General features: G+C 36.5%; 1 protein-coding gene across 4 annotated transcripts in view; it reads right to left on the reverse strand.

Moving 5' to 3' along the window:
- Positions 1-534: 534 nt before the first annotated feature.
- Positions 535-23639, reverse strand: part of LAMP2 (lysosomal-associated membrane protein 2) — a 39609-nt gene continuing 16504 nt past the window's right edge. For 2 of the 4 annotated variants that reach the window (XM_012662870.1, XM_012662871.1), the window contains 6 exons: positions 22782-22940; positions 21249-21436; positions 20337-20459; positions 16534-16597; positions 15965-16129; positions 11175-13587 (listed from right to left, as the gene is read on the reverse strand). In XM_012662870.1, coding sequence (XP_012518324.1) covers positions 13448-13587; positions 15965-16129; positions 16534-16597; positions 20337-20459; positions 21249-21436; positions 22782-22940 — 839 coding nt within the window. In that variant the 3' untranslated portion in view covers positions 11175-13447. Of the gene's footprint in view, positions 2967-5722; positions 6240-11174; positions 13588-15964; positions 16130-16533; positions 16598-20336; positions 20460-21248; positions 21437-22781; positions 22941-23639 lie in introns of those variants that run through there. The other 2 variants (XM_012662868.1, XM_012662869.1) reach the window with 2 other exon arrangements.

Raw genomic sequence — 23639 nt, forward strand, 5'->3', positions numbered from 1 at the left:
AGGGAACCAATGTTCAGTTCCTTCCACCAGAAATTCCCCTTATGTAAAAAGGAGTATGTTTATGTATGTGTTGTCATTTAATCCAATCATACAACAACTGAGCATCTGACTGAGTTGTATGGAATTTAAAGGAATTTTCAGAAAGTGGAGATAGCTCCTTCCCTGGCCTTACATATCCCTGAGGTATATCTTGCTCAGAATGGAATGAACTTCAACAATAAGTATAGTTTGTCAATGCAGACGGACATATGCTGAAAGTATATTTATAATAAGCTGCTTACATTTGTTAGATTTCCATATTTCGTTTTCAATGTTTTCTTGGAATTTTTATAACTATGTAGGTCTCCCTGTTTGAAGTATCTATACTAAAGCTTCTAATGCTTTCCTAATGATGGGACTTAAGTTGCAGACCCATGAGATCATATGGCTTCTGTTGACAATTCAAGAGACTAGAATTTAAGGAACTTAGGTTATACAAATCAATCTAAGCTCTTAAGGCTGACGATATGGAATAAAAATGAAGTTATCAATAGGGGCATGGAATGTATGATCTTTATTATTTTTTAATCCATCAATCTAAAATCACATATATCAGATCAAACAGGAATACCACAGTATGCTTTATTTTGCAGGTATTAATTCGGTCTCTAAATTGATATATCCAAAACTTTAGGTAGCAGCAAGCATCAGTTCTTCCAAAATAGCTTAGGTGAAATGCAATTCTTTATATTCATGAGTTCAAAGTCCTACTGTCTGATCCACTGTTGTACTGACATAAAAATGAACTCAGTAAGCAAAGGTAATTGAGCACTTAGTTCGTAGATTTTGAGTTTCCTGTATTTTATTGGAGTTGAAGCAGCTTTTTCCTCTGTTAATATTTTGTATTTTAATTCTCAAAGAATTAAAGACACGTTTGCTAGTTATCTTAGAGCCATGATATCTAATGAAAAATTAGTGATATTAATCTCCTACCCAAAAGGTAGAAAACTTTTAAATGAACCTATGATTTTGTATGTATCTGAACTTCCAAATTCATATACCTAGCAAGGTCACATGCTGATTTAACTAATCTGGCTCCTAGACAACCATCTCAAAAATATGTATTGGAATGAAGCCACTGTTCTTTATGGTGCCATCATTTTGATCAAATGCCTTTTACTAAATAAAAATAAGCAGTTGTTTTCAAAGGAGAACATTTTAAAAGAAAACATTCTTTACATACTTAGCAAATAGAGGACAGCTTGAATCTGCAATTCAGAGCCACAGAATTCTAAAGGATATGCAATTGAACAATCTGACTTTCTACTCCAGTTTGGAATATATGTTTTGGGGACAGACATATAAAGATAGTAAAGAAAGATGTTGAATTTTCTTTCTTTTTAACAAAATTTTGTAATTCCAGTTATTGGCAAAGAGTTCTGGCATCAGTTAACGGCAGCAATACGATGATGAGCATCTGCATTGTGCTGAGAGGTAGATTGGGACTTAATCCTTGGATTTAATGACAAACTAACTTTATTTAAAGTTCAGGCTTAATTTTTTAATCCAAGGAAAATTTATGAAATAAAGGCAGATCTTTGGGAACTTTTGTTTTTAGTTATATGTGGGTAAAATAGCTTGATAAAGTAAACATCTGCCTTATGCTAATGATAGGTGTGCAAAGCAGCCATTTGGGCCCTAGACAACCACAACACTGTGTTTCCGAATAGAAGGGCAATTCAACCAATCAAGCAGACACAGGGATGAGTGGTCTCTAGTACCTTACACCAGAAGCCAGAGCCATTAGAGGTCCTTACAGGAATATAAGTCTATATCAAGATCAACAAATTTACAGAATAATCTCGGTCCAGCTAGGCAGCCATCTGACTGATGACACATCAGGGCCCACTAGCCATTAGAGTTAGCACTTGCTGCTGCGAGAAAAAAGAAATCAATACATTAAAAATATCAACTAGAACTTACTCATATAGGGAATGGGAAAGTGCAGGAGGCACACGTACTATACAGAAGCTTTTTTTTTAGTGCAGGATGAATTAACTTTCTGAACAAGTTAAGGCTCTGAGAGAAAAAACACTCTAAATCATAACCTTAAAAAACCATAACCCATTCTAAATCAACACCTTAAAAAAAACACATACTTCATCCTTCAGCATAAATGTCAAGTCTGAGATAGATAATCAATATATTCCAAATTCCAGAAAGAAAAAAAAAGACATCTTGTTAAAATATAGTAGCCACTAACAGTATGGGAGAAAACATTCAAACTTTTGCTATTAAATACAATATCATGAAGCCACTTCTTTCTTTTTTTAACTAACAGAAAAACAAATTTAAATAATGCTGATCAGGAGGTGGGTAAAGGAAGTCTTATTATGAATCAAATTTTATGTTTTCCACCAATGAAAATGAATTCATTATGTTCTTGAATTTATTTCCTGAAGCAAGGTACATTATCTAACAGCTTTGATTTTGCAAATAACATCGAAGTAGTAAAATACAAGTAACTGCAACATATAAAATTATACTTCAGTAGAAATGCTCTCATAATTGGATCCAGAGGCTTAAAATCATTATTTACTTAAATTCTAAGCCAAATTTTTCTTTCAATTACACTTTGACAAAGGAGGAAAAAATAGAAAAAAAGTAATTGGTTCTAATACATTTTTTCTTACATAAGTGCTACTCATGCCCAAGTTAGCTAGCAACTCACTGAGGTTAGTCTGCATATCTTAAACAATCTATTGCACAGCATTTCCTGGCTTTTAGCCAATGGAAACATAACTTCTGATAGCAAAAAAAACAAAAATCACTAGATTTAATTGATTACACAGACTGATAACCAGTACGACTTTTCCTTCTTCCAATCATATAAGAGATAAAGACAACAATTATAAGGAAGCCCAAGGCCACACCCACTGCAACAGGAATAAGAAAGTTGAGGTCAGAGTCAGCAGAACATTCTTCAGCTGTTAGAAAAGAACAGACAGAGAGCAAGGAAATTAGTAAATGCAATTAAGTAGAAACAAGCAAATAAGAAACAAGCATTTTGAAAGTATATATAGGTTAGTCTTTTGTAGCATTACTTCTATTTTCTTATTTTCTCAATATCCACCCAAATATTCCTAAACAACTGATCATCCTCCATCTCTCATTACCACTTCATCTAAAATCACACTGAATTTCTCAATACGAAAAGTTAAGGAAAAAATGGGGAAGGCCCAAAATACAGAATGGGAAGATTTTAGGTTTGATTTTCTAATGGCATGGGGAAAGGAGCTATCTATCATCTACACTTAAAACCACTGCCTGTGTATTTCCCCACTCCCTTTGTCCTTTGCCATATCTATCATTAAAGTATAGATAACAATTCTATATAAGTAATAAAATTTAAGTTAAAAAAGACTTAGGGGGCTGGGCACAGTGGCTCGCGCCTGTAATCCTAGCACTCTGGGAGGCTGAGGAGGGAGGATTGCTTGAGCTCAGGAGTTTGAGACCAGCCTGAGCAAGAGCAAGACCCCATCTCTACTAAAAATAGGAAAATTAGCCAGGCGTGGTGGCGTGTGCCTGTAGTCCCAGCTACTGGGGAGGCTGAGGCAGGAGGATCACTTGATCCCAGGAGTTCGAGGTTCCAGGGAGTTATGAGGCTAGGATGACACCACTGCACTCTACCCAGGGTGACAGAGCAAGACTCTGTCTCACAAAAAAACCAACCAAACAAAAAGACTTAGGATCAAGAAAATGCAGTTTAATTTTTTTCACACAGGCATTAGGTAGCTATCAGGTTATAATTATTTTTAGCTGAGCGGTGACCTGAATGAATAATAACAAAATCTAATACACTGCAGTCCATTCCACTGGACCACCAGGAAGGCAATGTGTGCAATGTTGATTTTGAGCTCTTGATTTGGACAGAACTGAGTTTGAATTTTTACTCCTTCAAGTACTAGCTAAAGGAACTTGGTCAAGTTATTTAAACTGGGCCTCATTTTCCTCATCTGTAGAAGGCAGACAATAATACCTATAATACTTGAAGATTAAACACAATTATATTTCTAAAGCATCTGACACATGTCAAATGGTCAACAACTGTTCATTCCCTTTTCCTTTCCTCCCATGTTTGTGATCCCATCTGAGAAGGTTTAGGTTTTGAAGCAGCAGAGATCAAAATAGGAGTGTTTCAGTATATTATTATTAAAAAAGCCAATATTTAGTACTTTAAGAATATTTAAGCATCATATTGGATTAGAGCCTGCCATAAAAATGTACTTAATCATGCCTGTAATCCCAGCACTTCGGGAGGCCAAGCTGGGAGGATCACTTCAGGCCAGAAGTTCAAGAACAGCCTGGGCAATATAGTGAGACCCTGTTGCTAAAAAAATAATAATACTTAAGCAAAACATAATATAGAAGTTCAAAGTGTCCAATTCTGATCTCAATTTCAAGTTTAAACCACCAATTGTTTTACTATTGGGTGACTAGATTTTATTGGGGCAGTTCTTATCAAAATGCTCATAATGGTTTTGTTGCCCACTAGATATGTAACCTCAGTGAAGTCACTCCTCTTTCTATAAAATTATGAGGTTAGAGTAAATAATCTTTAAGGTCCTTTCCAGTATAAATCTAATGCAACTAACAAAATGTGATATTTGGTGTGATTTTTTTATTGAACAATAACTTGCATTTTTCCTCTAATTTTAACTTTTCCTCCTCTTGCACTTTTGTCATTCATAAAAAAGTTGCTACAATTCTGAGTATGTAACATGAATTTCAGTAACCACATTAGCCTATGTTGAAAGGATCGATTATATTTTACTGAAAACCCTCAAACAGAGACCAAGAGTTGGGTAACAAGATACACTGTACTATTAATCAGTAAGTTACAGACACTCTGAACATGCCAGTATATACACAAAATGACTTAATAAAATAATACTTCAATGGGAAAGTCTTCTCATCTATTAAGCTTCCATCTTATTTATCTATATGTTTGATATCTGTGTTGTACTTATACCATGGAATATGCTTCAACAAGGGCTGATTATCTAGCTCATTTTAATGCCAACAGCTTCTCTCTACACCCCATCTATGCACTGCCCCACAGGGGCTGTCTTAAAGAAGGAAGAGCCTAGTTGCTATGCTTCACTGCCTCCCTTCTGAGATTGCTGTTAGCTTACATTTCATAAGTACCAGTCTGATGACAACACTAAATAGATTTTAATGCTCCAGAGATCAACAAGCTGAGGTAGAGAAACACAACACAATCTGTCCTAATTAGTTCATAGAATATTTCTATCTTTCAATGCTAATCAGGCATCCAAAGAAGAGCAAAACAAGGGAAAAAAAGGCAAGTGGTTAAATATGCTTGAGTCTTTTCAGTCTACAGTGCTGAAAAATAAACAATTCTCTTAAAAACACTAATTCTGAAGCCAGTTTAAGTTCTGTTGTAGCCTCTTGGGTTTGTTTTGTACCTAGGGAAAAATCACAAGCCTGAGATACTGATTTCATCCTTAACTTGAACTCAAAGAAATCAGCAAAATTCACATAACCTTAAAAATGCAGATGGTCCTGAGGACATTCTCTACTTCAATCAACTAAAAAACAAGTTTGAAACATATCTGATGGGCATTTATGCCACATCAATATTTATTTAATGAACTTCATGCAAAGGCACGGTGATGAGTTTAAATCAAGATAGTTCTTATACATTGAAACAGAACACCGGTAGTGAAACAATATTTATTAATTTCATTAAGACACAACTATATATTTTATCCTTACAATGGCCACGTTAATAAGTTTAAGGCATCTTAGTTTAGGATCAAAATTTGGCCAAGGCTTCTTAAGGTAGACCTTAAAACACTGCACACCGATGTTCTTCTTAACAAGTTTGTCTCCAGGACCAGTAAATACATTTTTGATTTTAAGCTGATCAAAGAGAACAGTTTTTATTAATAAAGACTGATCTCAAAATGCTAGGGCTGATAAAAGAATTAAAGTTTCAACATATCAATTTTAAGAAGCAAAGTGTTTCAAAAACTGAAAGGCAAGAAAATCTTGTTATTTGCATGTATTTCTATATAATTAATCAGGTTACAGATGCTAAAATTGCTCATATCCAGCATGATGGTGCTTGAGACCAATAAAATAAGCCAGCAACACTAGAATAAGTACTCCTGCCAAGGCTGCTCCCACCGCTATGGGCACAAGGAAGTTGTCGTCATCTGCACTGCAGTCTTGAGCTAGATGTAGAGAAAGGACAATTGAGAACAGAAACAGTGATAAAATTTCAAATCTGTCAATTTTAAGTTAAAATGACAGCACTTCCCAACATGCATGATTTGTTTTTTACACCAAGGTAATAAGTCATTGGCATTCATTATCAGCAAATGAGATGTTCCACAAAAGTGATTTTCCAAATAACCAAATCCTACACTTTTAAGTACCAAATAAAAAATGCAGTCATTTTGGATGAAAGATATATAAAATGATCGATCACATACTTCCCAGATTTCTTAAACAAAAGATAATGAATAAATATAATTAACCTTTCCTTGATGATCAGGCTGTGAGTTTTCAGAGGCAAACTGTTATGATGCTGAAGAACAGTGCCTGAAATACTGCAGATTGTGAAGTAGTAACTCACCAAATGAACAACTATACAAAGCAGATATAAGAACTCAATGCATAACAATGAGGGGCAGGCAACACGAAGTGTCATGGAAGCATTGCAGAGGCATACTCAAACTCAGCCTTATTACTCAAGATACACTCTAAAAGGTGACACTTGAGCTGAGTTTTTAAGGATGAGTAGGAATTAACCATGCAGGTAACGAGGGAAGGGTGTTCCAGGTATAAGAAATAACCACACACACAGATGAAAATATGAGGGGTAAAAAGACATGGCACTTCAAGGGAAATACAAGCAGATTGGCATAGCTAGAACAGATCAAGAGGTACTCCTGGCTGGACAGGAGGCAGAAAAAGTGTACAAGGACACAAGCTCACAAAGGCACTGTATGCTCTTAGGTAGTTTGGCCTTATCCTGATTAAAAAAACAATTTCAGCAGCAGGATTTTATGCAGGATATTTATTTCAGAAGTTATGGCAGATGGAAGACTGGGGGTAGTAAGTTAGGAGGTGCCTCTATCACCAGTCCAAGACTAGGTTAATGAAGTGCAGAAGAGATGCAGAAGAGACAGACTGGAGATCAAATTAGAAGGCGAAATTGACCAAATGGATGTAGGGGGTATTGCGGAGGAGATAATAGAATGGTTGCCAATTCCACACTTGAGTGATTATGTAGATGCTAGTGCCATTCATCATGATAGGGAATACAAGAGGAAGAATATATGCATTTGTTTTGTTTTATTTGTAGTTATTTGGGGGGCATATGAAAAAGGATATGTAGAAGAGAGACATGCTCAGTTTTTGGATATGTTGAGTTTAAGATGCCTGTGTCCCAATGAAATGGTTATATGAACCTAAGCGGGGATTAAAACCATGGACAAGATAGTTGTCAGTAAGGGAAAGTAGAATAAAAAAGAGGACCAGAGACAAAACTCTTGGGAACACCAATATTTGGGGGATAGACAAAGGAGCAGGAAAAGAAGCAGAAAAGGCAGGTAGAAAATGGTACCACAGAAGCCAAGGAAGGAGAGTGTCAATTGGGATGGAAGAATAGTGTAAAATATTAGAAAAGCTTGAAACATGTCCATTGGATTTAGCAACATTTAGGGTGGGGGGTATGAGTCAAATTGCTGTAGGTTTAGGGGTCAATGGGAAGTGATTGGTTAGGACATCAACAACTTGGAATGGAGGGGGAAGAATCGCTTGAGATCAGGAGTTCAAGATCAACCTGAGCAACATAGTGAAACTCCATCTCCACAACAAAATAAGAAAAATTAGCCAGGCGTGGTGGCGCATGCCTGTAGTCCCAGCTATTAACACTTGGGAGGCTGAGGCAAGAGGATCACTTGAGCCCAGGTGTCTGAGGATGCAGTGAGCTATGATCGCACAACTGCCTGGGTGACAGAGCAAGACCCTGTCTCAGAAAAAACAAACAAACAAAAAACACAAAGAACTTGGAATGGGGAACATACAATCCTCATTTTGTTAAGATGAGAATGATTAAGAAAAGAGAGGACAATAAGGAGGTAATTAGAAGGGGACATAGATACAAGAAAGGACAGCTTCAGGGTGGAAGAGACTTAAATGTTTATAGGATAAGGGAAAGAGCCATTATCAATTGACAGGTTGAAGATGTTGAATGGTACAAGGTGTCCTAGGAGGTGGGAGGAATGGGATTCCAGAAGTACTAAGTAGTAAAAGAAAACCTACCCTGAGACTAGAAAGGAGGAAGGAATGGTACAAATGGATATACTTGCAGGAAAGGAAAAAGAGGGCTACGATGTTAACCGCTACTTCTCACTATTTCCCATTTCCTTGCCTCTTATTGTCCTAGTTCTCTAGTTAGCTTGCAATCTACCAGGGATTGATAAATCAGATAATTAGGCTTATTAGAATTGTGTCAAAGATAAGAATGAATAGGCTGCAAGACAATTCTGAGTGTGCTTGCATTCAAGAAATGTATCAGGCTTTTTTTTTTTTTTTGCTAGCCTCTGGGGCAATAACTGGGAACAAGATGCAACCCTGGTATTTATGGACTTTCTGACATCGACTTTGGCTGTCAGCTCAATGATCTTTTTTTACTTGCTTCTTGATTCTGTTAAGGATCCAGATAGATGAGGTTGCCAGATGTGACTTGTGAATAGATGGTGTTAAGAGTCCCCAGCTAGCTCCTCCCCTTCAATTTTCCAAATTACCACCCATCCTATAAACGATTAGGTGACACGTACCATAAAGTCTTATGCCTTGGATTTAATATAACTTGGTCTTTAAAAAATTCATTAGCAGATTCATTTCTTATTCTGGCAATGGACTCATAGTCTTCTTTTTCCCAAATTGGGTATTTGACCCAGTACTGAAATGACTTTCATAAATACTGCCAATAAGGCTTTCATGTAAGACAAATATTCCCAGAGTAGATCAAAAAGGCAATTCCACTAATACAAAGATCTTTCTAGATGCTGTCACTTACTTAAAATGCTCTCAATTAGTATGTGAATATTAATTTATAATAACTATTGATTTTATGAATTCAACCTTTAAAAATTCTTTAGGTAATGGAAAGAAATTTTGGTAAAACAGTAACTTTAATGGATCGCATCCTGAAGCAAAGAAAATCTCATTCTTTAAGTCATTCTGACCTGATCTATTTGCCTAATGTACACTTTATACCATACTTAAAATATTTCTGGGGAAAAGTGTATTTGTGGAAGAGTTTAATAGCCACAGAAACAATACAGATTTTTAAAGATTAAAAAGTTCCATGGCCACTGAAATTTCAATGAAAATTTTCATGTACATTAAAAAATACTATTAATCTTTAATTTTGTTCAGAAATTTTTCAAATATAATTTGCAGCATAAGAATTGGAAAGGTGACATAGATTTACAACAGAATCTAAAAGTTCTCTTAAAAACCAATTGACAGAGCATGAGCAATTTAGTAAAAAACAAACCAATTGAGTCAAAATGTCTTTGGAAGAATCAGCATTAAGAATCACATTCTTATGTGACATCTTATTTATTATACGCCTTTTCAATCTATATTCAAACTGCTCGAAGTTTATCATATGAATTTGAGAAGATACTTGAAGCTACTCAGTATCACTCACGAATGTCTACAGCAGTTTCAAAGACAAGAAATGATAAATATTAATGCAGAAAGTTAGCTACTAGGGTAAAAGAAGATGGGTGGAAGAGAAATGAGCCCAAGACAATTTAACATTATCTACCTAAATAAACAGATGAAATGCTATAATCTTAAAAACATCTGAGTCTTATAAGAATTCCTCCTGAAAAAATACAGGAAACTTAAGATGGTACATCTTACACTGAATGTAAAGTATGTTCTTGATACATAACAAGTAGCTTCTTATCAGATTCCTTCTAAAATACTCAGATGTATACTTATATTCTCTGAAATGGAAACTGTCACTCAAAGAAGTAAGAGTAGCAGGATTTTAAAGCCCCCACCCCCTATATAAAGAAACTGAGACCCTAGAAGATAAGCAACTTGGACAAAGTCAGATGGTACCTAATAGCAGAGTTGGAAGCTGTGATGACTGGCATTCACATGGCTTAACTAGGTAATCCAAAAGAAAGTTACCAGCTATGTTGCTAAGTTTTCTTGTGCGATAAGGTAAAGTGGGTAGGAAACTCTGGAAATTGAAGGTTCAAGAATTTTAGGGTGATCTAAGAGCTAGATTGCACACAATCCTACTTTGGTTCACATCAATAGCTCAATTTGTATGGCTGCAATGTAAAGCCACTATGCACAGATATTAAATATAAGCCTCAACTTAGGAGTTGAGGGAAGTATACAAAGAGATACTCTAAAGCTTTTACTATGAAATAAATATTCTAGACCACTGGTTCCCTAACTGGCTACACATCAGATTCAGCAGGGGAGCTTACACACATACATGCACACACGCACGCATGCGTGCGCGCACACACACACACACACACACTCACACCTCTCATCCCAGACTCACTAAGTTAAATCCTCTAAGGATGGAGCCTGGAATCTGTATTTTTTTCTTTTTTGAGACAGAGTCTCACTGTGTTGCCCGGGCTAGAGTGTCATGGCGTCATCCTAGCTCACAGCAACCTCAAACTCCTGGGCTCAAGCGATCCTCCTGCCTCAGCCTCCCGAGTAGCTGGGACTACAGGCATGCGCCACCATGCCCGGCTAATTTTTTTATGTATATATTTTTAGTTGTCCAATTAATTTCTTTCTAATTTTAGTAGAGACGGGGTCTCGCTCTTGCTCAGGCTGGTCTCGAACTCCTGAGCTCAAACAATCCACCCGCCTCGGCCTCCCAGAGAGCTAGGATTACAGGCGTGAGCCACCGCGCCCGGCCTGGAATCTGTATTTTTATAACACGCTTCCCAGGTGATTCTTATTCTGTAGCCAGCCTAGCATCAGTTGAGGCCTATGTATGGGACTATTCTTCCAGATTGTAATACACAGACAAAACATTTTAGAAATAATTTAGTTGTATTTCTAAGTATTTCTATTAACCAACGGGAAAAAATGTGAGCAAATTTCCTTAAGAAATAAAAGAATCTTTATTGTTTTAGAAGCAATGTTGAGTAAACAGACAGGCAAATATCTAAAGAGAGATACCATACATCAACTAGTGGTTTAAACATTTGAGGAAGAAACATGGAAAGTATTTACATGGACCAGTTTCTTTATACAAATGCTAAAACATAAACAACATCCCAAACCAAATAGAGTGCTACCATCAAGGTGTAAACCCAGTAAAACAAATAAAACTACAAAAGGTATAAAGAACATGCGGCTACAGGAAATAATGGTGTAAATAGCAGTATACAAACTGGCCCATGTAAAATACAAAAATATTCACCGAAGTCAGATTTTCTATAAAACAGTGCTTATTAGAGGTATTTTAATATGAATCAGGCATATAATCTAAACGTAGAAACTTTTAGAAACATTAACAGCATTAAGCCAGTGATGCCCACTTGTGCTTCCAATTTTTATTTTTTTTAAAAAGCTGCTTTTTTTTGACTCATGAGGAGTATCTAAGGCCCAAGGTCTCATAATTCATTCTCATAAGGTTAACAGTTTTACCCTAAAACACAGTTTAAATAAAAAATAATTAAAATCAGATTTATATTTAGTATTTAATAAGTGCTTTCAAGCTGGCAATCCAGCTCAATGTAGCTCTAAGAGAGGAGTTAGTCAGGAATCTGATTCTGAGCCAGTAAGATTTTCAGGCTAACAGCAAATTTAAGTGAGAGAAAATATTTATCACTCTAATATAACTAGAAAGATAGTTATACACATGCTAGCATGCAATTGCCTATATATGTGCGTGTATATGCATGCACGTGTGTATGTGTGTGTGTGTATTGATGTAGTCAACATCGGTATTTTGAAACCCAGATATTTTCTCAATTTCTACTGAATGGGAGGTACATAATCACCCCCCAAAAAACCCCACAGGAATCTTCCATATAGGGCCGCATATTAATAATTTCTTGAAATTTGCTCAGCCATTTCAATACCGAAAAAAAAAGTTCTCCTACAAGCAGAAATACTTGATGTGTTAACTATCAAGCTGAAATGTTTTGCTTTCTCCTATAAACATCAGGTGGCACACAGCAAATGGACAATTGGTGCGTCTCTCAGAGCACAAAACTGAATACGAAGTACATGAATTAACAATGATTTCATTATAATGAACAATAACAATATAAGTTTTGATTAGCACAGAACCATTTAAATGTGAAAGCCAAATTAGTAAATGCTGTGACAATCAATGTATGCTGGAAACAAAAAACAACTTTTTAATGGACTAAGAGAAGACCAAGACTTCTGGGTTAGGTGCAAGTTATTTTATAAGTGTAAGTGCACTTCTTTATCGAGGTTCTAGGACATACTGCCATTTCTTCCTTAAGAAAAAGAAAAGAATAAAACATATACTACCAACAAAGAATACTGGAAGGCTAAAGAGAAATCTGTATTCATTTTAGTCCTGCATGTAGAGGCCAATTTATGGGTACAAAGGACTAATGCCCTCAATTGGCACTGCCTAGCAATTATCTCTAAAGCACCTAAAAAATGGATTGAAATGCCCAGTTGGAATAGGTGTGTATCTTGCAATTTAAAAGATTGAAATACCCAGTTTTTTAAAGTATTAAACAATATGATTAACACTTATTCTGAAATTTAAAAAGCTTTTGTATCTTTTGTCATTACAGTCACATTAAATACAAATGTATTCAAAAAGCATTAGAAAAGCATTCATTGCTAAGAACATCATAATACGAGACCCTGTTCAAATCTACTAGCATCTCTCTCACAGGTCAAATACGCAGCAATGCTGAAGTAGCTACTACCCTGCAAACAAAAATCCCCCCCAAAATATGCAAAAGGAGCAAGTACAAATCCACTGTAGAATGTGTTGTCCGAACTCAACTACATGCAGGAGGAAAAAATCTCTTTTTAAAAATCATTTTTCCTAAACTGTATATTTCTAGGCAGAGTATCTAAAGTGAAAACATTGAAATAATAATTCAAAACAAGAAAATAGAACCTATTATCTGGTGATTTTGTACTTGTCTTTTGCTGTAGAAATAAAAGCTTTATATTCCTTGGTTGGGGAAACCAAAAATCACATGACTAATTTGTAGCTTATAGTTTTGCAGGGTTTTTTAAAGTTCAAAATCCCCCATACCACCCATTCTAAGAGCAGGACTGCAACTAAATATACCTTAAATTGAACAGTATTGCATGTTGGAACTTGTACTTGCTTTATTATTTTGTAACAGAGATCACATATGGATTAGTGTTACAGAGTCTGATATCCAGCATAACTTTTTCTTCTGCCAATTAGGTAAGCAATCACTATAACGATAATCAAGCCTGAAAGACCAGCACCAACTATAATTGGTATTAGAATGGTGTCATCATCCAGCGAACACTCCTGGGCTGTAGATGAGAAAAAGTGTGTAACAAATAATGAGTATAATCAAAAAAGAATGTCCAAAACTAAAAGATGTTGATTCAAAAGTCAGAAACACTCTTACAAGATCAACTTCAAGTAACTAAAACAGGTATAGTTTTATGATAAAGCTACAGAAAATTATGGATGGTTCTAGAATTAAAATCCTAAAACATATTTGTCTTTTCATTTGTGTTTGTGTGTGTATATACAGATATTCATATATATGAATACATATATATCATTTATATCTATGAATAAATACAGTTTGTATTATATGATATATATACATATACACATGTATATATGTTTATATTCCAAGTCCTTTCCAAAACAGGAGTATTGCTTTATCAGAAATGAATAGAGTTAATCTAGCCCATTTCTACATAGACAGATTAGCACCTCAGTGGTAGAGTGAATGTCTTTTGGGAAACGGGGAACAGATCAGGAAAGCATCATGGGATTAGAACAGCCAGGCTGGCTCTGGCGTTCCTTCAGAGTAAGGGGTCAGCAAACTATAGCCCATGGGCCAAACATGGCCCAAGAACTAAAAATGGCTTTTACATTTTTAAGGGGTTGAACAAAAAAAGAATATTTTGTGACACATGAAAGGCACATGAAATTCAAATTTCAGTACCCATAAATAAAATTTTATTGGAACACAGCCACACACATCTGTTTATGTATTGCCTATGGCTGTTTTGTGCTACAATGGCAGAGTTGAATAGTTGTGACAGAGACCATATGGCCCCAAAGCCTAAAACACTTATTGTCTGGACATTTACAAAAAAAGTCTGCAGATCCCTAACTTAGAATATATGATTTTAGTGGCTGCAAAAGTCAAGAGACTGGGACCTCTGACTAATTTGAGTGTGTTTACTACATTTCTTGTCAATCTGGTCAGGACTGGCAGCCCATGGGAGCTATTTTTCCTATTTCTAGAAAGTCACCTCATCCAGTAATATCTAATCAACACTCTCCTACTTTACTGCAATTCTATTTCCTCCCCCTATACAGTCAAATATTACCTATGTGTTGCATTTATAGGTACCCATAGCCAAGAACCTAGTTCCATAAATAGATTACACATTCAATATCAGTATTAAATGTTGCATATCCCTTTGGGTGACATTTTAAATTCAGCGTATGTAAAAATCAAAGTTTCAAATTAGAGAAAGAGCATAGCTCATCTGTATTACAGCTGACTAGATAAACAGACTTGAACTAATATTAACACTGCAAATTATTTTAAACTCTAAACTCAAATTTGGACCTGAAATTAGGGTAATAATGCAGGGAAGCCAGATAAAAAAATCTAAAAATAAACCTATTAAAGGATCAAAATAACTGAAGTACATAAACAAAACAGACAAAAGGAAAAATGAATTCTTGAACATATTTTTAAAGTGTGATTAACCTCTCTAGTCACAAGAATGGTAGGGTGAAGAGCCCAATTTATTGTGGCCTAACCAAGTCAGACTAGGTATTTGGCACCACTGCAAAAGCCGTTGAATGGTTCACAATATATTCAAACACAGCTTCCACATTTTCTTCTAAACCAAAGAATTAATTGTTAAAAAGGACATGGATTACTGGAACAGCTCCACTTAGCACCCAGTTGTGATATACAAACCCCCAATTTTTAGTAATGGGCTTAAAGGACAAATCAATTAAGGAATTTTGTGTTCCTTTTTCTCTTCATGCAAATTTTTATCCTGTAATGCCAAATATATCTTTCATATTCATATGAACACATCATAATGGGCCCTTCACAAGGGTTTCATTAAAAATCTAATAAATACCACAATTAGCCCTGAGTAGAACTTCAAAGAGCTTCATTCATACTAGCACATGCTTTGAAAACTCTCCAGATCATTTTGGTTGGCAAAAACATAGTTCATGATATCTGAGGCTTTGCTGTTTATCTTTTGTCTTAACAAAATCAGACCAAACTGCTTTCGTGCAGCTATGAAAATGTTTTCAGCAAGAAGATGGCCCTGAGAAGGTACACGCAAGATGCTCAAAACTATAGCTCCCAAGTGCCATCCTCTTTCCCACAAATTAAAACCTAGGGGGAACATCTGTACCTTAAGTAAAGCTCACTTACAGCTTATATCAGTTTTTGGCTTTAAGAACTTGGTTGCAAATGGTTTTCAGATCACAAAAACGTCTAGTTTCAGCAAAATGATGAGCCAAATATAAAGCTACACAACTGGCTCAAGGCTATCAGAACTCTACAACAGAGTCGAGAGGTGAATTCATATTTCTCTATTTCAACATTTAAATTTCCATGACTCAAAGGAAAAGCCACCTATCGGTCAACATAAGAACATAAATTTTCAATAAAGTTTGCTTGATTCTTACCTGTAGAATACTTTCCTTTTGTCACATTAAAAGGCTGAACTCTTAGATCAAAGGTATTTATCTGAAATGCTCCAGACACTGAAATAGTCTGCTCTTTGTTGCACATATAAGAACTTCCCAGGGGGGCATCCCAGTAGCTGAGATTATCATTTACAGTGCTGAAAACTTTAAAGAAAAGAAACAAGTTACTAACTTCTTATCTTATCAACACCAAAAATGAGACAGTCCTCAGGATTTTGCAGTGAAGTACGGGAGCTTGGAGGACAGGGCCTACCCACAAAAAGCAATTCTTACCATCACTAGGTTCCCTTATCTTTCTATAGATGTTTCTATAGTCTAAAAATCAGTCACATCTTTAATTATTATCCATTATACTTTGAAAAGATGGGATACTACAAAAGACAGAATACCACAGTTCTAAGTTACTGATTTTAAGTGTGGTCAAGGTATACTTTTAATATAGCATCTTCTGTTCTATTAAATAAGGCACTATTTGGTAACAAGACCATATGGTTTCTATTCCTTCAGTGTAACCCACATTCTTTTCCCCAGGCCAATGCTTCACTTACCAGAGCCATTAACCAAATACATGCTGACATTCACTTCCTTCAGATAGAATCGGTTTTCATTTTTCTGTTTGAAAAAGAGCTTCCAGTTAATCAACATATCACAATTGTCTACAGCTAAAGGTAACATCTATAGAAGAAAAACAATCTAATACTATTACACAGAAGAAACCATGCAGTAGAATAAACTGCAACTAAGTAAAAGAGAACTTGAAATGTGACGGAAACCCTTTCCCCCCGTATTTCGTTTCCAGCTTTTGGCCCACAGGTGTAGTCGTGTGGTTCTTGGACACTCGATGATTCATGCCCTCAATTTTATTCCTCCTGTCACTTGCTGAGCCCTCATCACCTCTAGTCTGGATCACGATAGCCTCTTAACTGGGCTCCCTGACTTTTGGCCCCTGCAGCTCTAATCTTTCCTTTTCACTGCTATTATCTTTCTGAAACATTCATCTGATCAGCCAGTCATTCTAATTATTTGAGCGCTAGTGCTCCAGCGAGCTAGCAAAATCAATCAGACTTGGATCCTGCCCTCCTCACCCTGTTTGCAATCTGCCAGGGAAGCTAAGATAAATACATAAATAAATAACCATATTACAAAAAAGAAGTGAGAAGTTATGAAAATAGGAGATAAATTACTTCCAATTAGGGGAAGAGCAAAAGTAATGCCAGCTTAGGGACGGGGCATTTGAATTGGGTAGGATTCCATTAGGAAACAAGCAGAAAAGGGGTGTCCAAGAGGGCAACTACATGAGTAAAGGTAGTCAGAAAACAAGCATAATCACAAGTTTTTACACTAGCATTTGAGGACTTACTAAGTGCCAAGCACTGTTCTTAAAACTTTACATATGAGGCTCCCCTGAATAATTACAACACCCCTATGCAATAGATGCTATTATTATCCACATTTGGGGATGGGGCAATCAAGCACAGAGATGTTAGGTAACTTCCCCCAAGGCTATATGGTTAGTAGTCAGTGAGCTGGGATTTAAGCCCAAGAAGTCTGACTGCAGAATCTGTGTACTGATTACTACTATGCTCTCCTGCCTCACAAGATGTGCACAGTGGACAGAGTGAGGGAAGCATAAGGTTTATGAAGAAGGAACGAAGGAAACAAAGCTGGAAATGCAGGTTTACACTGCGTGGGGCAAGAGGGACTCGAACTACCTGGCCAGGAACCTGAGATGTTACCTTGCTGGCAAAACAGAACCACTGGAAGGTTTCTCAGGAAGAGATGTGCTTTAGGAGGATTAAGCTAACGCAGAAGAACACTGGGAGAGGTGAGGAACAGGAGCAAGCAGGTAGGCAGCTGTTTGAACAGTTCAGGCAAGAGGTAATGCGGGCTGGACCCAGAGCAAAGGCAGTGGGGAGGGAAAGCTAGGGGAAAGACCAGAGACATGCCAGGAAGAAGCAGAAAGGAGGACCTGAAGACCTCATTGAGTCCCTCCTCTGCTTAGGCTATGTCTCAGCTTGGCATTCAAGGCTCTCCACAATTTGTCCCAACTATTTTTCCATACTTTCACTAAACATGTCACATGCCTCATTCTCCCAGCTGGTCTTGATTATGCTCCTTTATCCAGGGATAACCTGTACTTTTCCACTTACTCCCCTTATCTCCCTATGTACAAATCTGACCCATCCTTGAAGGCCCAGCTCAAAGGCCATAACTTCCATTCAACCTTCCTGACTCTCCTCCAGCCGGAATTAACCTCTCCAACCTCTGTTCTCCCACGGCACTCTGTACTAACCTCTGGTCTGGCACTCATCCCATTTTGCATGCACTTTCCATAGTACTCTACTGCCCACAGAATCAAGTTCAAAAGCCTTGGCAAGGCATTTAGGCCTTCCACAAAAATGGTAATTATTTGTGTATTTCCCTCTTTACCACTAAACTGCAAGCACCTTAAGAATATAGGCTTTCTTCTTTGTATCCCACTCATAGCAGCCTGCATGTAACATACTCAAAATTCTATAAATTTTCCAAAGGAGTATCTATCATGAAAGTGTTGAAGATGACATGGGCCCCGATGAACTCTGGTGACATTGCAGGTGTCTCTTGATTTTTCAAAGTGCCTGTAGCATGGTTAAAATGGCACTATTTTGGATTACATTTTAAAACAGTCTGCCAGGCAAATTAAATATTGTAATTATTAAATATTAAACATTTCCCCATGAGAGTCAGAAGAAACCATGTTCCTTTTAGAAGTCTACCATGGCTAGAAAGATCAAACTCAATCACTCAAAAGGGAATGAACCTAAAATATTACTTTCCTCCTTCTTATTGACCATAACCCCTATGAGATAACTTTAAAAGAGAATGTTCCTGGGGAGGCCTGATCTTCCCATATTGAAGAGGACAAGTTTAATTAGACATTTTCAATACCAATTTGCTGGTCATGTATGTACTAGAACAGAGGGATTATTTCAATGCTGGAAAAAGGAAGATCTTTGTAAACCTTTCTAAAATGCAATTGCCTAACATAATCTCAATGATTCAGCATATATTCTATAGAGAAAAAAGGCTTTAGATTCAAGATACCAAGTTCAGATACGAAATTACAGCATACCTACTTTTTATGTATCAGATGTTGAGACTATTTCCCCATCCTTAAATAATGTGATTTAAAAGTAAAGCTGGTTTTTATACAATTATATGATAGCTCTTAGTTTAAGAACTGTTGGTGGTTTGACATTTTCTCTCATCTATAACTATCCCCTATTCCACCATTCCCATTCGCCACAACATGGACACACACACCCTCCCTCATAAAAATTACAGGAATAATAATTGTATCTGACAAGGTGGAAATAAAGCTTCTCAGTGATTCATTTATGCTAGAAAGAAGCAGAACAGGTATGCTTAACCTACAACTTTCTTTTCTTTCTTTTTTTTTTTTTTTTTTTTTTGAGACAGAGTCTTGCTCTGTTGCCTGGGCTAGAGTGCTGTGGCGTCATCCTAGCTCACAGCAACTTCAAACTCCTGGGCTCAAGCAATCCTGCTGCCTCAGCCTTCCGAGTAGCTGGGACTACAGGCATGCGCCACCATGCCCGGCTAATTTTTTCTATATATTTTTAGTTGTCCAGCTAATTTCTTTCTATTTATAGTAGAGACGGGGTCTCACTCTTGCTCAGGCTGGTCTTGAACTCCTGACCTTGAGCAATCCTTCCGCCTCGGCCTCCCAGAATGCTAGGATTACAGGCATGAGCCACCGCGCCCAGCCTAACCTACAACTTTCTGTTTAGCTTTCAGCTCTTGATACAAAAGCATGAACAACCACAAAAATCTAAATGCTGCCATTATAAACTATCCTGACTTAATGAATTAATGCATGTACTTACACAGAGCCTTGTACAAAGTATTCAACAAATGTTAGCTGTTTTTATTGCTGACACTATTATAAATAGTATAGCCTCTAAAAGGCTTAAAATACTATCATAGAGAAACATGAGCACTGTCTAATCAACAATAGAGAAAAAGATTATCATGGAAATTACTTATATATGGATAGATTACACAGATAGTTTTTCTGATGTGAGTTAATTCTTGCTCCTACCCTAGAGTTTATATAATGGCAGAATGGTCACTGTTACTGAACATTAATATAAGATCCCCGTCCACAGACCACTGCACAGACTCTGAGGGGATGAACAGGGATCAATGGACTACACTTTATAGTTGAGTAGTGTTGAAATGGAAAACTAAGCTAACTACCCTCCTCCCCTAGTCCCCCCCACACACAGCTATTTAGACTTTCAGATGTGTTTCTAAGAGAATGAACCTAACTTTATAAAAATACGTTACTCACCACGGCAAAGACAAAGTCAAGATACTTAATGGTGCTGCTATTCAGCCTAAGTAGAGCAGTGTGAGGATCGCAACTGCCTGTGAAGTCAGTTGAATTGGGCTTAATGTTAAAAACCGAAGAAACCTTCAGAAGAAGAAGAGGGAGGAAAGGTACAGGTTAGCTATAAAAGTTTACAGCAAAGCCTTACACTCTAGTAAGACCAACTTCAGTGTAGAACAAAAAATCCTTTGTCTGGATACTTAAATTCATGGTGTCTTACTTTCAAACAAAGTTGGCATGGGCCCTCAAGCTATGACTCAGATGACTTAAAAAAAAAAAAAAGAGGGAAGCTTCCTCGGTAATGAGCCAAATGAAAACACACATTTTTATAGAGCACAAGAGGCATCTGTCTAGCTTGTTTAAGTCACAGGATTTTGGAAATGGGATTTGTTTATTGGCACTCCCTCTGTAGTCTCAGTGGAACACTGCAACTAGAAGTGCCATCATATACTTGAGCATACCTAGACAATCCGAGTCATCAAAGAGCTAGAGAAACAGACAGTTGCACTGTTCCTGTACACCAACATACAGTGTGTTTCAGATCAAAGTATGAAGTTATATTTTAAACTGACTGAAATAAAGATCAACTGTTTGTACTCTGATCTACTGATGGTAAATAGAATCTAAACCCCAAAGAGTCCTTGAAACTGCTAGATTTTCTGCTGGCTAAGACAACACCTTGAAAGTGGCATTAACTCTTCATGATATATTAATAAAGTAACTCCTAACTAATCAAAGCTCAACAAGTCAACATCAAATCTCCATTTAAAACTGAATCATTCTAGTAATGCTACCCTTGGGCTGAAGGTTAGGATACACAGTAATTGCAAGGAAATATGAAAAGGATGTAGGGATAAAAATAGGCACCTATACCTTATCCTGAGTGATGTTCAGCTGCAGCCTCATGGTAGCCAGCAGACAAGTACCATTGGTATTGTTAACCGAATACTTCCCGATCTCTGGTTTTTCCACTGGAGTGGGTTTTGCGGTAGGAGATGGAACAGTGGTGTGAATGATGGGTGTTACTGTTGTTGAAGTTTTGTCTTGATCACACAGATGCTCTAAAATAAACCAGAAAGACAAAAGAAACTAAAGTGACTTTTTCTTAATTCATAAGGCTATGGAAGAGAAAACTATTTCTCACAATAGAAGTCCAAGAGGGTTATATTAGGGGAAGAGATTATCTTCTTAGTATATTTTAAACTAAATGAGGCAGAGGTTCTCAAACTGCTGCTTCATATACAATCTCTACAAGTTATGACACAGCAGACAAACTTGGGACATATCCAAATGCTTTATCTTCTCACACATGGCCGCACATTTATGTTTTTCAGAACCTTAAATCCTTTTATCACCAAAGAACTTCACCTGTCCCTGACATAAAATTCAAAGATTTTAAGTCTGAAAACATTTCATCCCTACCTAGCTTGCCTTCTTCATTCTCACATACAACCACTATAAGGAAGGATACTGTTTATTAGAGAAAAGTTTAGAAATCATTGAAGGATTTAAATACAAATAAATCTTATTTTTAGAATTTTTTATTGACACATAATATTTGTACATATTTATGGGGTACATGTGATATTTTGTTACAGGCGCAGAATGTGTAATGATCAACTCAAATTAACCTTTTATTTGCTTTACTCCTACAGCAAATCATAGGCATCTCAACCTCTTCTTAGGAAGTGTTAGTAGTTTGACAGAACTGGTGAATGAGAAATTATTACGTTTCCATAAAGCCATATAAAAGTTACACAATCCACTTACAAAATTCAAGAGTCACATGGAAGCAGAATGTGAAATAATGGACAATACAGACTCGAGTAGCGGGGCAGGGGGTGGATGATGGGAGGTTGTTTGGTGAGTATAATGTGTGTTGCTCCAGTGATGGATGCACTCAAGGCCCTGACTTCACTACAAAGTAATATATCAATGTAGCAAAATTGCACTTGTACCCATGAATATATACAAATACAAAATAAATGGAAAAAAATAAAAATAAAAAACGGACTATGAAAAAAAACAAAATTCAAGATTAGAACATAGAAATCTAATATCTAAGCTTTGGTCTTCGAACTTCTAAAGAGCTGATGATCAAGCAATTTGAGGACCTGTTCAAACAAAGATTAGGTTTTATCAGCTGAAAACATTATGGATAGAGCCTTTTAAAAGACCATTCTACAACATATACATTATAATTTTAAATTGAAAGTTCCACAAGAATAAGAATTGCTATTATTTATAAAAACTTTACAGCCTAGTGGAAGCTATGAATAAGCCTTAATATATATAATTTACATAATATATAAATGTTTTCAGATAAGGATTTCAAACAAAGCTACCTGGTATACTCTAACCTTAAATTAGGATCCAAGTATAGAAATATATACTTTAAGTACTCACCTTCTGTGCTCACTGTGCCATTTTGGACAAAAGCTTGTACAAGAACATCCCAATAGCGCTGGACGACATTGTTGTTTTCTAAAGTTAATAAACTATTGCATCTAAAGATGACATTCAATGGAACTTTGATTGCCAGATGGTCATAAACAGTAACAATTCCTACAAAATGAGATTAACAATGGCTGTTTCCAAGAAGGTAGGAGAAAAGTGATAAGATAAATATATTTATATAGGCTTTCTTGTCCTTCTCTCTGCCTGCTGTACCCCCTGCCCGAAGTGACAAAGGGTATGGCATGCTCAAGAGAATGACAAATGCACTGTGACTGAAACATAAGGAGTAAGGGGGAAAAATACGGGGATTAAGAAGGAAAGACAAGTTGCAAATGGTCACACTTTGAAGCATCTTCTAACGAAGGACAGTGTGGGCTCTTTTTTTGTTAGCAGTAGAGGGCTAGCCTCAGTTTTTAAAGCAGGAAATAACACGCATATAATTTATTTTAAGGAAAATAGCAAATTTGTAGGGGATAGGCAGAGGAGAAAACTTTTTAGGGAATCCACTTGAGAGGGAAACCAGTTAGAAGGCTGATGGCCTGGTTAAGGTGAACGGTGAGGGAGGGTAACCTAAACTAAAATAGTTAGGGACAGTAAGAGGAGAGCAAAGCAGCCAAATTGAGAACACCTATCTAAGGTAAAATTGACAGGACTTAGTGACTATATGTAAAGAATCAGGAAAGATGGGTTAATCACAGATTTTATAATAAATCCTTATTTTTGCACTAATATCCCAAAACAACTTATATTAACTCTAATGAGGTTATAGAACCTCTTCCTGGGTGGAATTTAAAGACTATTCCATTT

This window comes from Propithecus coquereli, unplaced genomic scaffold (assembly GCF_000956105.1).
Source record: "Propithecus coquereli isolate 6110/MARCELLA unplaced genomic scaffold, Pcoq_1.0 Scaffold786, whole genome shotgun sequence".
NCBI lineage: Eukaryota > Metazoa > Chordata > Mammalia > Primates > Indriidae > Propithecus > Propithecus coquereli.